This window comes from Emydura macquarii, unplaced genomic scaffold (genome assembly GCF_026122565.2).
Source record: "Emydura macquarii macquarii isolate MOO-44397 ecotype Brisbane River unplaced genomic scaffold, CSIRO-AGI_Emac_v2 contig_2107, whole genome shotgun sequence".
NCBI classification, from domain to species: Eukaryota; Metazoa; Chordata; order Testudines; family Chelidae; genus Emydura; species Emydura macquarii.
In genome coordinates this window covers 173,435-186,560 of record NW_027132244.1, presented here as the reverse complement: position 1 = coordinate 186,560, position 13,126 = coordinate 173,435, and the positions used below count along the sequence as shown (strand labels likewise).

The 13,126-nt window shown below is 52.8% G+C and overlaps 1 protein-coding gene across 1 annotated transcript; it reads right to left on the bottom strand.

The window, feature by feature from the left end:
- Positions 1 to 400: 400 nt before the first annotated feature.
- Positions 401 to 2,828, bottom strand: LOC137160025 (DLA class II histocompatibility antigen, DR-1 beta chain-like). The gene is made up of 6 exons (XM_067558483.1): positions 2,744 to 2,828; positions 2,323 to 2,598; positions 1,880 to 2,140; positions 1,500 to 1,787; positions 1,013 to 1,117; positions 401 to 528 (listed from the first exon to the last, which is right to left on the bottom strand). Exons 1-6 carry the CDS (start codon positions 2,811 to 2,813, stop codon positions 401 to 403), a joined length of 1,128 nt encoding a protein of 375 aa, XP_067414584.1. The 5' UTR covers positions 2,814 to 2,828.
- Between the last annotated feature and the right edge of the window lie 10,298 nt (positions 2,829 to 13,126).

Genomic DNA, 13,126 nt, shown 5'->3' with positions numbered 1-13,126 from the left:
CCGCAGACTTAAGAGCTGCACAGAGGAAGCCATGGGTAGCACCTGAGAAAACCAAGGCAATGACGGAGCTCTGATAAAAAACTTTGTGAAGGTGAAACTTGTATGGATGTATCATGCCTCAAAAAAGCACCACAAATTCCCCAGAGAAGAATGATTGAGGTGCCGCCTGCATGGGGACAGAGAATGGAAACTGGGGGAGGTTTTGGAGGGACTGGGAGCTACAGGGCATAGGGTGATTGGAGGGTGGGACGGAGCACAGGATGGAGAGGTACATCCCACCTTGTGACCTCAGAGATTTTGACCTCATCTGCCACCCCGCAGCACCTTCCCTTTTCCCAGAGATAGTCCATGTGGCTCCAATCCAGACTGATAGTCCTAGCGCAGCCGGCTCCATGTCTGGTCACTCGCCAGCATCCGGGCAAAAAGCTGCCATGGACGAGGCACCTCCAGCTGGCTCATCCGTGTCTGAAGCAGAGTCGAGGGTCCCTGGCTGTGTCTGCGGCGGGAAATACGGCCCGTTCTGGCCCCCTGCAGCCGAAGCCAAAGCAGGAATTTACTCAACTGGAGATCCAGCTTCCTGGGGCTCACTCATGCCCCCCTGCAGCCTGGGTATGTGGGGGCAACAACAGGAACCCCAGCCGCAACCCTATATCCAGCCTGGGTTCAGCATGGAGCCCCTGGGATCTCACACGATAGTGGGAAAGCTGAGTGGGGATACTAGGGGGCGCTGTGGTGCAGGGGGCAGGATAGGGGGGCTTCAAAAGGGGCACGGTGGTCAGGATAGGGAGATGTGCTGTCAGTGGTGGGGGTTCCATAGGGGGCGCTGTGGTGCAGGGGGCAGGTGTGGGGAGCAGAAGGGGCAAAAGGAGATGCAGTGTTTTAGGAGTGGCACTAGGGGGCACTGTTGGGGTAGGTGTGGGGAGGAAGGACGGGCGCTAGGGGGTGATGTGTGGGGGCCAGGTGAAGGGGGCAGGACGGGCGCTAGGGGGTGCTGTGCAGGGACATCACTCACTTTTCCTCCTCCTCAGGTAGCAGCCCATGGCCCCGGCTCCCAGGACAGCGAGGATGGCGCCAGCCACGATAGCCAGGGGATTCGCTGGGGCTGTGGCCTTGGCATCTGGAAATGCCCCGAGACAGACTGAGCCACGGGGCCCCCAAAGTCCCTGTGCCCCTCCCCGCCCATGAGTCCTGCCCCGATAGACCTGGGCTAGCAGTCCCCCTCCACCAGCTGGGCTGTCCCCCCTGCCACCCGTCTGTCTGCCCTGCAGCTGGACACCCCCGTTTCTGCCTCTCCTCCCCTCTGAGCCCCTCAAACCCTCTCTCCACCTCCACCTCCCCCCAGTGCCTCTCTATCTACCCATCCCCTGGGGGCCCCCAAACTCCCCCTTTGCATTTCCCATCTCTCTCCTTGCCCCTGCCCGTTATGGCCCTCTACCCCATCTCCCCCCCATTAGGGGGCACCCCCACTGCTCCCCCCACCCTGCCCCCCCAGTACTCACCCCAGGTCACTCTCAGGGGGGCGTCCCCCAGGCTGCTGTGTCTCACCACACACACGTGCTCTGCGGGGCTGATCCCCTCCTGCCCCAGCTCAATGGACACCCGGACCTGGAAGGTGGGGTCCGCGTTGGGCTGGATCCCACTGGTCACCTGCTCCCCCAGGACCCCCCGGCCCCCCCGCTCCCAGGTCACCTCGATGTCGCGGGGGTAGAAGCCCGTCACGTGGCAGACAAGGCTGGGCGGCCGGTCCTGGGTCCCTGGGACGAGGGCCACGCGCGCTGCGGGCCGGGCTGCGGGGAGGGCGAGAAAGGGTCATGAGTCACCGGGACTGGGACAGCAGGGGCTGCGGGTCGGGAGTGAGGGGCACCGGCCGAGCTGTCACCTGTCTTCTTAGCGGTGAAAGGTGCCCTCAATGCGATCAAAAACCTGCATTCCTGGGGCGTGTAGTGTGAGAAAACCTCCCCTTGGCGGTTCCAGCTCTCGGCCACGTGCCAGGCAGCCAGGTGCATGGAGAACCAGCGGTTCTGGTCGGCCCGGTACTGCAGCACGTCCTCCCCATTGAGGGAATATCGGGCGGTGACTTCGATGGTGTCAGTGCCATCGTCCAGCTCACAGCTGTGCAGGATCTGCAGGTAGTAGGGCTCTGGGGGCAGAGGGGCTGCGTGAGCCACCATCCCTCACTCCTTATCCCCCATCCCCCACTCTAAGCTCTAGGTATCAGGGAAATCACTGCCCTCTGGTGTCCCCTGCCCAGCCCCAGCTTCCTCCCACCTCCTATATGCTGCCCACCCCTTCCATCCCCTGAGCTGGGGGACAGGGACTCACCCGTCTTTGGGGAGCTGGCGTTCATCTCTCGCACCAGGCCCTGGTACTTGGCCTCCACCCAGGAGCCCCAGGCCAGGCACCGAGTGCTGCGTGCTCTCCAGAACTGGTGACTGTCCTGGTCGGCTGGGGTGTAGCCATTTCGGGGAGTCAACTTCCTGGTGCTGCTGTCGTAGGCTGAGAGCACCAGGTCGTTCATGCTCACCACAGTCAAATGCTTGTGCAGGCCGGGGGCCTCCTGCGGGGAGATGAGCTGGAGAAAGGAGAGGCGGTGAACCCCTGCAGGAAGGAGAGAGACCAGGATGGGAACGAGACCCAGCCATCTGGGAGAGCAACCCCAGGGATCCTTGCAGCACCCAGCCTGGGGGAAGATTCTGGGATGGGGAATGGGACCCAGGCATCCGGGAGACCAGGCGTCACTTACCAGCCAAGGCGAGGGAGCAGAGAGACAGGAGCCAGAAGGAGACCGAGATAGGTTTGGCCCAAGGATCCATCGCCCTGGAGGGGACGGGTTGGCTGCTCTATGGGGCAGGGTCTGGGGCCAAGCCACAGAGAGCTGGAGGCAGTATGGCTTCCCTTCCCTTCACTGAGCTGTCTGCTGCTCTGACAGGAAACACAGAAGGGGAAACCCACACCCAGAAGCAGAGCAAACTTTGCTACAGACAAATCAACCATACCCTCCCCGCCCAGCTCGCTGCATCACAGAGAGCCTCCTTCCCCAGCAGTGCAACAAAGATCGAATAACTCCTGCTGCAGGCACCAACTTGTCTCTGTTATAACTCATGTTTCCTTTATGGGGAGGTTTTTCTCTGATCACAGCAGAGCAATCCTGAGCCGCTCTGACCCCTGACCGTCGTTACAGTCAGCCGGGACTTTCCAGAGACAGGGGAGTTAGTGGGTCGTATCATTCACTCTAGGAGGCTGGGTTGTCCTTGCTTTAGTAATGCCCATGGAGTCGTTCCAGCTGCTCAGGAACGGCCCTTATTGATATAGAAAATTGCCTGTCCGGTACTCAGTCAGTTCAGGGCACCTTTATCCCATATTCCAACAGCAGGGCCAGTTCTCACAGGTGCCTCTTTCCACTCCCCAGCCCTTCGGTGCTGCGCAGTGAAATGAGCCGGGGAGGTGCTCTGTATAACTGTCCAGCTTTAACCGTGTAAATGGTGAAGAGGGGGGAAGGGGAATGTTTTGTATCTTTGTCAATTCTGGGCATACAGCCAAAGCACGGATAAGATTTGCCTTGTTCTCAAACATTTGACAACATCTCGCAGCAGCGGTTTTCAGTTTCATTTTAGCTACAAAGGAAGTGAGTTATAAGAAATTTGCCATCCTTAAAATAGAACCAAGTACTTCCCCACCATCCCCTCCAAAAGCTTAAACTGAAATAAGTTTTCGGTTTCTACAATTGTGATTTTATGAACAAATGTATGATCCTTTGTGGAACTGGTTCAGAACAGAGAGGGATTGTGTTGTGCTAACAAGGCAGACAAATTTACCCTAATTGTGAGTTTAATTGTAAGAAGTGAGTGAAATGTCCTGATAACCTATAATAACAAATGTTGGTGGGAAAGGTGCAAGGAAACCAGACACAGATACTGGATTGGTCTAAACCAAAAAGGCCGCTTCGATATAATCCATGGACTGTGCTGAAATGAGGCTTGTTAAAAGCAGATGACGCGGAGCTGGAATTTAATTGGTGCTTCAGAACATAGGCATAATTGGCGGACAACAAAATCGGGGGATGGGCCATTCCACCCATCACTGCCCTTTTTGGGGTCGTTCAAGAAAGAGATTTTGTGAGAAAAGGCTAAAAAAGAGAAAGAAGAATAGACGGAGGCTACTGGAGGAAACATCACCATCATGGCTGCAACCCCCACCATCTCCTGGGTCCCTGGGCCTTCACCATCCTGATCCTGTGAGATGCCCTGAGATCAGACCAGGCCAGAGAATGGGAGGCAGGTATCATCACCACCCCACCCAGCTCCAGCTGAATCCCAAACACGACCTGGGATGAAATGGGGTCTGACTGTAGCAACTACAACAACAGCTCCAGCATATCTCAGCTAACTTGCCTTTTCCCCAGAAGTGGAGTTAGTGCCATCTTCGATACCGTCCAAGAGTCCGTCAGACAAAGGGGTTTTTTCCTTCTGAAAACGTTCTCCAGCTGAAGAGAAAAAGAACATGGGATTGTGGTGTAATGAAAGCCCCACTTAACATTGTGTATTTCAGAGACGTTTGTCGTGTTTCCTTCTTTTCTTTATCTGTAATGCACTGTTCACAGGGTATTTAAGGGTGTGCTTGCCATGCTGTGAGAAGGCTGAGGTCCCTGTGTGCCAACCCCGGCCCTTTCAAACACTGTTTAATGTTGGACAGTGGCTGGGTTATGTTAACACCTTTGCCTCATAGAGTCCATCTAAATTCACACAACAACTCCCAGCGTCAGACTGGAACGAGGTGGGAAGACGCCATTCCTAGGTGTATGAACCGGCTGTGGGATATCGAGTAGGAACAGGGAGATGGGGTCACCTGGATAGAGCTGTGGTGGGGCCATGACTGGGGACCATTCCAGCCCTTTGTGTCCACACTGTAGCCACAGGTGATCGATCTCCGTTGAACTGCCCCCGCCAGGCAGGGTCTCCAGATCTCAGATCATTCCTGTAGCTCTTTTTAATTTGTCAATGTCATGCTGGAGGTGTGGAAACCAGAGCTGGGCACAGTCCCGATCTAACCCAACCAAGGCCGTATCCAGAGGTGTCCCCATCTCCCTGCTCCTACTCAATATACTCCAAGGACTGTGATAGGAGGTAGCTCAGGGCACCTGGACTTTGTGCAGGTTGTGCTCCCGGGAAGCAAGGCAGCAGATTATGGTTTCCCTGCTGATCCAGTGGTGGGACCCCCACCACTAACAGGGCCCAGGGTTTGGACCCAGCTGAGTAGGGTGGGACCGGATGCCCCTCCCCCTTCTCTGCAAACGCCACAGCTGGGACTGTTGACTCACTCACCTGAAGCCCAAAAGTCTGTCCCCAGACTGTTGGTTGCTCTCTGCCCTAGCCAGGAGGCTCTGGGCTAAAGACTGCGCGTTGCTTTGCCCCACCCAGAGTTCCAGGAACCGGACATTCACTGTCAACTGTGACGAGACAGAGTGGCCCCCCTCTGAGCCTCCATGGGGAGGTGTTTTGGAGCACAGGGGCCCTTCATCCTCGCTAGCCATGGCAGGGTGGGACCTGATGACCGGGAGCTGGAGCTGACAAAGGTCGGGCTGGGATTGACGTGCAAATGTTGAACATGGAGCCGGGAAACAGCTGACCTGGGTGTGCAGTGGAGCCTCCATCACGTGGAAACTTTCCCTGGAGATGGGACATCTGTCTCTAGACACACGCCCTAGTATCATCATGGTGTGTGTGATACGACCCGTGCCAGGGTTGCCAGCTGATAATGCCAAGGTCAGGGCAGGCTGCAAAAGGAGAGCAGATTCTCCCCACGCTGGTGGGTGACACTGAAGCCCGGCTTCCCAACCAGCCACGAACTGCTTCTGATTACCCCACACTGGATATCACGAAGCCAGTCCACAAATGCCCACAGCCCCCTTCACTGCATTTCAGCTCATGGCTCCCAAATCAGCACCAGGTCCAGCAAAGAGACCAATTACTTAAACTCTCTGCTCTTTGCTAAAAAGGTTCCCTCTGACCCCAAAGGGTCAGCCACAGCACCAGATCAATATAAGTTTGGATCTTACCTAAAATACCACGCTAGCAGCCAATCCTTTAGTGTCTAAACTAAAGGTTTATTGTAAAAAGAAAGAAATAAACCATGAGAGAAATGTTAAAGGGTTAAAGTAAATCACAGATAGACAAATGATTAAAAGTCCATATACTTCAGGTTTCTGGAAGAAATGTGGAGTTGCAGCTTGTATAGTTCCCTCTGGTTCACATCCAGTACCTGGATGGGTCTAAGTCCTTCGGTTCAGTTGCAAGATGAATAGATCCAGAGGTAGGTGTGTGTCTGCAGCTGGACAGGAGCAAAGACAAAATGGTTTCTCTGGCTTGATCTTATAAACCCCCTCTTCTGGCCATGCGGCCTGTGGGCAGTCACAAGACCCACACTGGAGTCCATAGTTACATGGGCCAATGCTGGTGACTCCTCTGGTGTGCCTGGGGTCCATAGTCACATGGGACAGTCCTGATGCTTCATCAGGTAGGCTGCCTGCAATGGAGTCCAGAGTCACGTAAGCAGGTTCTGGTGACTCAGTGGTGATGCTGGCCTCTCCCTCAGGGCCCCTTGCACCTGGGAATGCCTTCATGGGCCATTATGCAGGCCATTGTTCTGCAGCCTTCCTATCTGGGGTGTTGTCCAGGCAGCACAATTTGAAATACAGATATCTCAAATACATCTATAACTTCCATTTCAAATATCACACATGAACATAGGTATTATTATCTTACTTAGCACATTATAACCTTCCGAACAGTACCTGACATGGCATATCCCACATGGATTATTATGATTCTGCCATGCTGATGTCACACAATATACTAAATGCCCCCCCACTCAAGCCAGCCCGCATGACAGTGTGGGGTTGGATGCCAGAGTTTCTCGGTGGGGTTCTGGGATCTGGGGTCTCCAGGGCAGGAGTGGCTCCTGGGTGGCTCCTAATACAGCCTAGATTGACCCTACATCCTGTTTTGGCCAGGACAGTACCCTTTTTAAGCCCTGACTCAGACACCATAGATTACTTGGGCATACTGGCCTTTTGAGCAAAAAGGGGAGGTGACAGCAGTTCTGGGGCAAGCCCTGCATGGTGGAGCAGGAAGAGGAGCGTGGGCTCCATGTGTGGGGGAGAATACGGTCACCCCACCACAGCCAACTTCTGGCTTCCAGCCTGGTCAGGGGCAGGGCCTCTGCCGGAAGAGGAAGAACGGGAACGAAACCACAGGCTGGTTGTTCCTGTGGCACCCCCAAAATGGCCGATGGCCCCATGGTCCGAGCTCTGCCTAGCACGGGCCAGAGAATCCCACCCAGGGTTCCTGTCTGAGCCCAGGAGCTAAATCTCTCCACGCTGGATCCGGCTGAATGTTTCCAATGAGAACATTGTCCCAAAGGGAAACAACCCACCCTTGTCTCGGCAGACACCCCAACACCCAGGCCCTTCCCAGCTCTTGCCTGCTTTGCTTCTTTTGTCTCCATTTTTACCGTTCTATAGACCCCCAAACAATAAAAAAACCAGGCAAATTCAATCCCAACAACTTGGTGAATGTTGAAAAATCAATTCTTTATTTATGCTTGACAAATTCTTTCCGTTTTGGTAGGAGATTCAAAACCCACCACCACAACGATCCCAAAGCAGAATTCAGGCTGCGGTTATCATAAGAGATGACATAGAGAACATGTCATAGAATCATAGAATCATAGAATATTAGAGTTGGAAGGGACCTCAGGAGGTCATCTAGTCCAACCCCCTGCTCAAAGCAGGACTAACCTCAGCTATATCATCCCAGCCAGGGCTTTGTCAAGCCTCAGCTTAAAAACCTCTAAAGATGGAGATTCCACCACCTCCCTAGGTAACCCAATCCAGTACTTCACCATCCTCCTAGTGAAAAACATTTTCCTAATGTCCAACCTAGACTCCCCAACTGCAACTTGAGTCCATTGCTCCTTGTTCTGTCATATGCCACCACCGAGAACAGCCTAGCCCCATCCTCCCTGGAACCCCCTTTCAGGTAGTTAAAGGCCGCTATCAAATCCTCCCTCATTCTTCTTTTTTTGCAGACTAAACAAGCCCAGTTTCCTTAGCCTCTCCTCATAAGTCCTGTGCTCCAGCCCCCTCATAATTTTTGTTGCCCTCCGCTGTACTCTCTCCGACTTGTCTACATCCTTTTTGTAGTGGGGGGCCCAAAAATGGACACAATATTCTAAATGCGGCCTTACCAATGCCGAATAGAGGGGAATAATCACTTCCCGCGACCTGCTGGCAATGTTCCTCCTAATGCAGCTCAATATGTTATTAGCCTTCTTGAGAACCAGGGCACACTGCTGACTCATATCCAGCTTCTTATCCACTGTTACCCCCAGGTCCTTTTCTGCAGAACTGCTGCCTAGCTCGTCGGTCCCCAGTCTATAGCTGTGCATGGGATTCTTCCCTCCTAAGTGGAGGTCTCTGCACTTTTCTTTGTTGAACCTCATTAGCTTTCTTTTGACCCAATCCTCCAGTTTGTTTAAGTCCTTCTGTATCCTATCCCTACCTTCCAGGGTATCTACCACTCCCCCTAGCTTAGTGTCATCCACAAACTTGCTGAGGGTGCAATCTACCCCATCCTCCAGATCATTAATGAAGATGTTGACCAAAACTGGCCCCAGGACCGACCCCTGGGGCACTCCGCTTGTGACCGGTTGCCAGCTAGACATGGAGCCATTGATCACTACTCGTTGAGCCCTATGCCCTGGCCAGTTCTGTATCCATTTTATAGTCCATTCATCCAACCCATACTTCTTTAACTTGCTGATAAGAATACTGTGAGAGACAGTATCAAAAGCTTCGCTAAAGTCAAGGTATATCACACCCACCGCCTTGCCTACATCCACAGAGCCAGTCACCTCATCATAGAAAGCAATCAGGTTGGTCAGGCATGACTTTCCCTTGGTGAATCCGTGTTGACTGTTCCTGATCACCTTCCTCTCTTCCAAGTGCCTTAAAATGGATTTCTTAAGGACCTGCTCCATGATTTTTCCAGGGATTGAATTGAGGCTGACCGGTCTTTAGTTCCCTGGATCCTCTTTCCTCCCTTTTTTGAAGATGGGCACTAGATTTGCTTTTTTCCAGTCCTCAGGGACCTCCCCCTGTTGCCACGAGCTTTCAAAGATAATAGCCAATGACTCTGAAATCACCTCAGCCAATTCCCTGAGCACCCTCGGGTGCATCGCATCCGGCCCCATTGACTTGTGTATGTCTAATCCTTCTAAATAGTCTTGGACCTTTTCCTTCAGCACTGCGGGATGTTCACCTCCTTCCCATTCTGTGCCACCCAGTGAAGCAGTCTGGAAGCTGACCTTGTTTGTGAAGACAGAGGCAAAAAAGGCATTGAGTACCTCAGCTTTCTCCACATCCTCTGTCACTAGGTTGCCTCCCTCATTCTCTAAGGGGCCCACACTTTTTACTAATCTTCCTCTTGTTGGCAACATACCTGTAGAAACCCTTCTTGTTCCCCTTCACGTCCCTTGCTAGCTGCAACTCCAATGGTGCTTTGACCTTCCTGATTTCATTCCTACACGTTCGAGCACTATTTTTATAATCCTCCCTAGTCATCTGACCAAGCTTCCACTTCTTGTAAGCTTCTTTTTTGTGTTTAAGTTCGCCAAATACTTCTTTGTTAAGCCAAGCTGGGTGCCTACCATATTTACTATTCTTTCTGCACATCGGGATGGTTTGCTCCTGTCCCCTCAATAAGGTTTCTTTAAAATACAGCCAGCTCTCTTGGATTCCTTTCCCCCTCATATTAGCCTCCCAGGGAATCCTGCTTATCAGTTCCCTGAGGGAGTCAAAGTCTGCTTTTCTGAAGTCCATGGTCCGTATCCTGCTGTTCTCCTTTCTTCCTTTTGTCAGGATCCTGAACTCGACCATCTCATGGTCACTTCTGCCTAGGTTGCCACCCACTTCTACTTCCCCTACCAAATCTTCCCTGTTTGTGAGCAGCAGGTCAAGAGAAGCACGGCCCCTAGTTGGTTGCTCCAGCACTTGCATCAGGAAATTGTCTGCGACACTGTCCAAAATCTTCCTGGATTCTTTGTGCTCTGCCCTATTGCTCTTCCAGCAGATGTCAGGGTGATTGAAGTCCCCCATGAGAATCAGGCCCTGTGAACTGGAAACTTTCCCTAGTTGAGTAAAGAAAGCCTCATCTACCTCATCCTCCTGGTCTGGTGGTCTATAACAGACACCCATCACAACATCACCCTTATTGTTCTTGCTTCTAAGCTTAACCCAGAGACACTCAACTGACTTATCTCCAGTTTCATACTGAAGCTCAGAGCAATCATAGTGCTCTTTTACATACAGTGCAACTCCTCCCCCCTTTCGCCCCTGCCTGTCCTTCCTGAACAGTTTATACCCATCCATGACAGTGCTCCAGTCGTGTGAGTTACTCCACCAAGTCTCAGTTATTCCAATCATGTCGTAGTTTCTTGACTGTGCCAGGACTTCCAGTTCCTCCTGCTTGTTTCCCAGGCTTCTTGCATTTCTGTAAAGGCACTTGAGATAAATAGCCGATTGGCCTACTTTCACAGTATGAATCGGGAGGCCTCCCCTGCTGCACCCTCCTCCTTCTGCTTCCTTGTGGTGTCCCTCTTCCCCACTTACCTTTGGGCTTAGGTCTCCGTCCCCCATCGAACCTAGTTTAAAGCCCTCCTCACTAGGTTAGCCAGCCTGTCTGCGAAGATACTCTTCCCTCTCTTCGTTAGGTGAATCCCGTCTCTTCCTAGTAATCCTTCTTCCTGGAACAACATCCCATGATCGAAGAATCCAAAGCCCTCTCTTCGACACCATCTGCGTAACCACGCATTTACTTCCGCAATGCGACGGTCCCTACCTGGGCCTTTTCCCTGAACAGGGAGGATGGATGAGAACACCACTTGCGCTTCAAACTCCTTTCTCTCTTTTCCCAGAGCCACAGAGTCTGCAGTGATTGGCTCAAGATCATTCTTGGAGGTGTCATTGGTGCCCACATGGAGAAGTAGGAAGGGGTAGTGGTCTGAGGACTTGATAAGTTTTGGCAGTCTCTCCATCACATCCCTAATCCTAGCTCCATGCAAGCAGCACGCTTCTCTAGTTTCCCGGTCCGGACGGCAGATGGATGACTCCTTCCCCTTGGGATGACATGGTACCCACAATCTCTGAACTTGTAGTTGTCCCTGCTGCAGCAGTGAGGTTGCAGTTCACGGACCCTGCCTCAGAATCTGTGCTCAAGTACTTTACATGCCGGTAGGAGTAGCTCTTGATGAAATAGATGAAGGTTGCTAAGGCCCCCAGGTAATAATCCCTGCCCTGGCACGTAGGGTGCAGTTGCTTGATCTCCATGCCAGTCCCACTGTTTATATCCTATGTCCACAGATAGCAGCCCAGGTCGGAGCGGACGATGAAGAATCCCTGCTCAGTGTGGAAGACGTAGGTGCCTGGAGCATCTGTGTAAGGGACCAGGGATCCATCAGCAGGTGTCCAGTCCTGGGGGGAGGACAGAAAAGGGGAGAAAGGAGGAGAAGGGCTGGCTAAGGGATCCAGGCACCTGGAGACACTCATATCCCCATGGGGACTACAAAGGGTCCCAAATGGGGATCACCCTGTTTCTATCAGAGGATGAACTCTGCAGTGACACCAGGGGTGAATCCAGAGTGGCTCCTCTTCTCTGATTCTAGTGGAGCTACTGTGCATTCACACAAGCTGAGCTGCTCATATATGAATTGCTGGTGCTTTCGGACCCACAGCCACAGGAGGTGGGTGCTGTGATGTCTCCTGGATGTGCCCTGGGCCTGCAGCCCTATCTTCAGGGCCCATTCCTGCAACAGTCCCCTGACCTCTGGCTGAGTTACTGATGTCCTCAGATGATGGCATAAATACATCAAGTTACTGACACTAGTTTAAACCTGCAAGTGAACCCTGCCCCTTTCTGCAGAGGAAGGCAAAAACCCGCCAGCATCTCTGCCTATCTAATCTAGAGGGAAATTCCTTCCCGACCCCAAATCTGGTTATCAGTTAGATGCTGTGCTTGTGGGCAAGACCCACCAGCCAGACGTCGGTGAAAGAATTCTCTGTCGTAACCCAGAGCCCTCCCCATCTGGTGTCCCAGCACCGGCTTTGGAGATATTTGCAACTGGCCACTGCCAATGGGCCACGGGCCACTGTAGGCGTCTCCCACCATCCCCTCTTCTCCAGTGTCCGGCTGGTGGGTCTTTCCCACATGCACAGGTTGTAACAGATAACCAGATTTGGGGTCGGGAAGGAATTTCCTCCTAGATTAGTTTAGTAGAGATGCTGGTGGGTTTTCGCCTTCCTCTGCAGGTGGATGAGGTGGATGAGAAATGGGGGGTTCTGTGCTACATGTACCAAGGCATCAATACCACCCCCTTAGTCTCCATCTCCATCCACTCCAACATTCGTAACTTCTTCCCCAGTGGGCTGACCCTCACCAAGGGCACCTCCACGACCTTGCACAGCGACTCCGATTCTCCTGTCTCCTGGGCCAAGAAGGTCACCTGCAAGGTGGGTTACAGCAAGCAGCAGATGTCCAGCATCGAGCACAACTGGATCATCTCCGCTGAGATGACCATCGGGGCTGGAGCCCTCACCAAGCTCATTACCCAGTCCCAGTTCTCCCTGAACGCCCAGTACGGCGGGAGAAGCGTCTGCATGGAGTAGAAGGACTGGAATGAAGCCTGAGAAGAAGAGGAGTCAATCCAGGTGAACCGAAAGCCACAAAAGAACATGTACATCTGGCAGTACCACCTCGGCAAAGGCCAGGAGCGCATCTTGTTCTACAGGGACGTCCAGCTCAACAAAGAAAACAACCCACCCGAACGCATCCCGCTGCCTCCGATCCCCTGTTCCTCCGTGAGGATGGAGAACGCCAGCACCATGATGCTATTCTTGATGTGTGTGTGTGTGTGAGGTTCTCTGGTCCAGTTGTGATCTTTCCGTTTGCCCCCCAAAATTTCTCCATCTTCTCCCAGCTTTGTCTCCTGCTGTTTTGCTTTCTGTTCGAAACCTCCTTTGCTATGTAGATGATTTAATTAACTGTCCTGTCCTTCCTATTCATATTTTTACAGC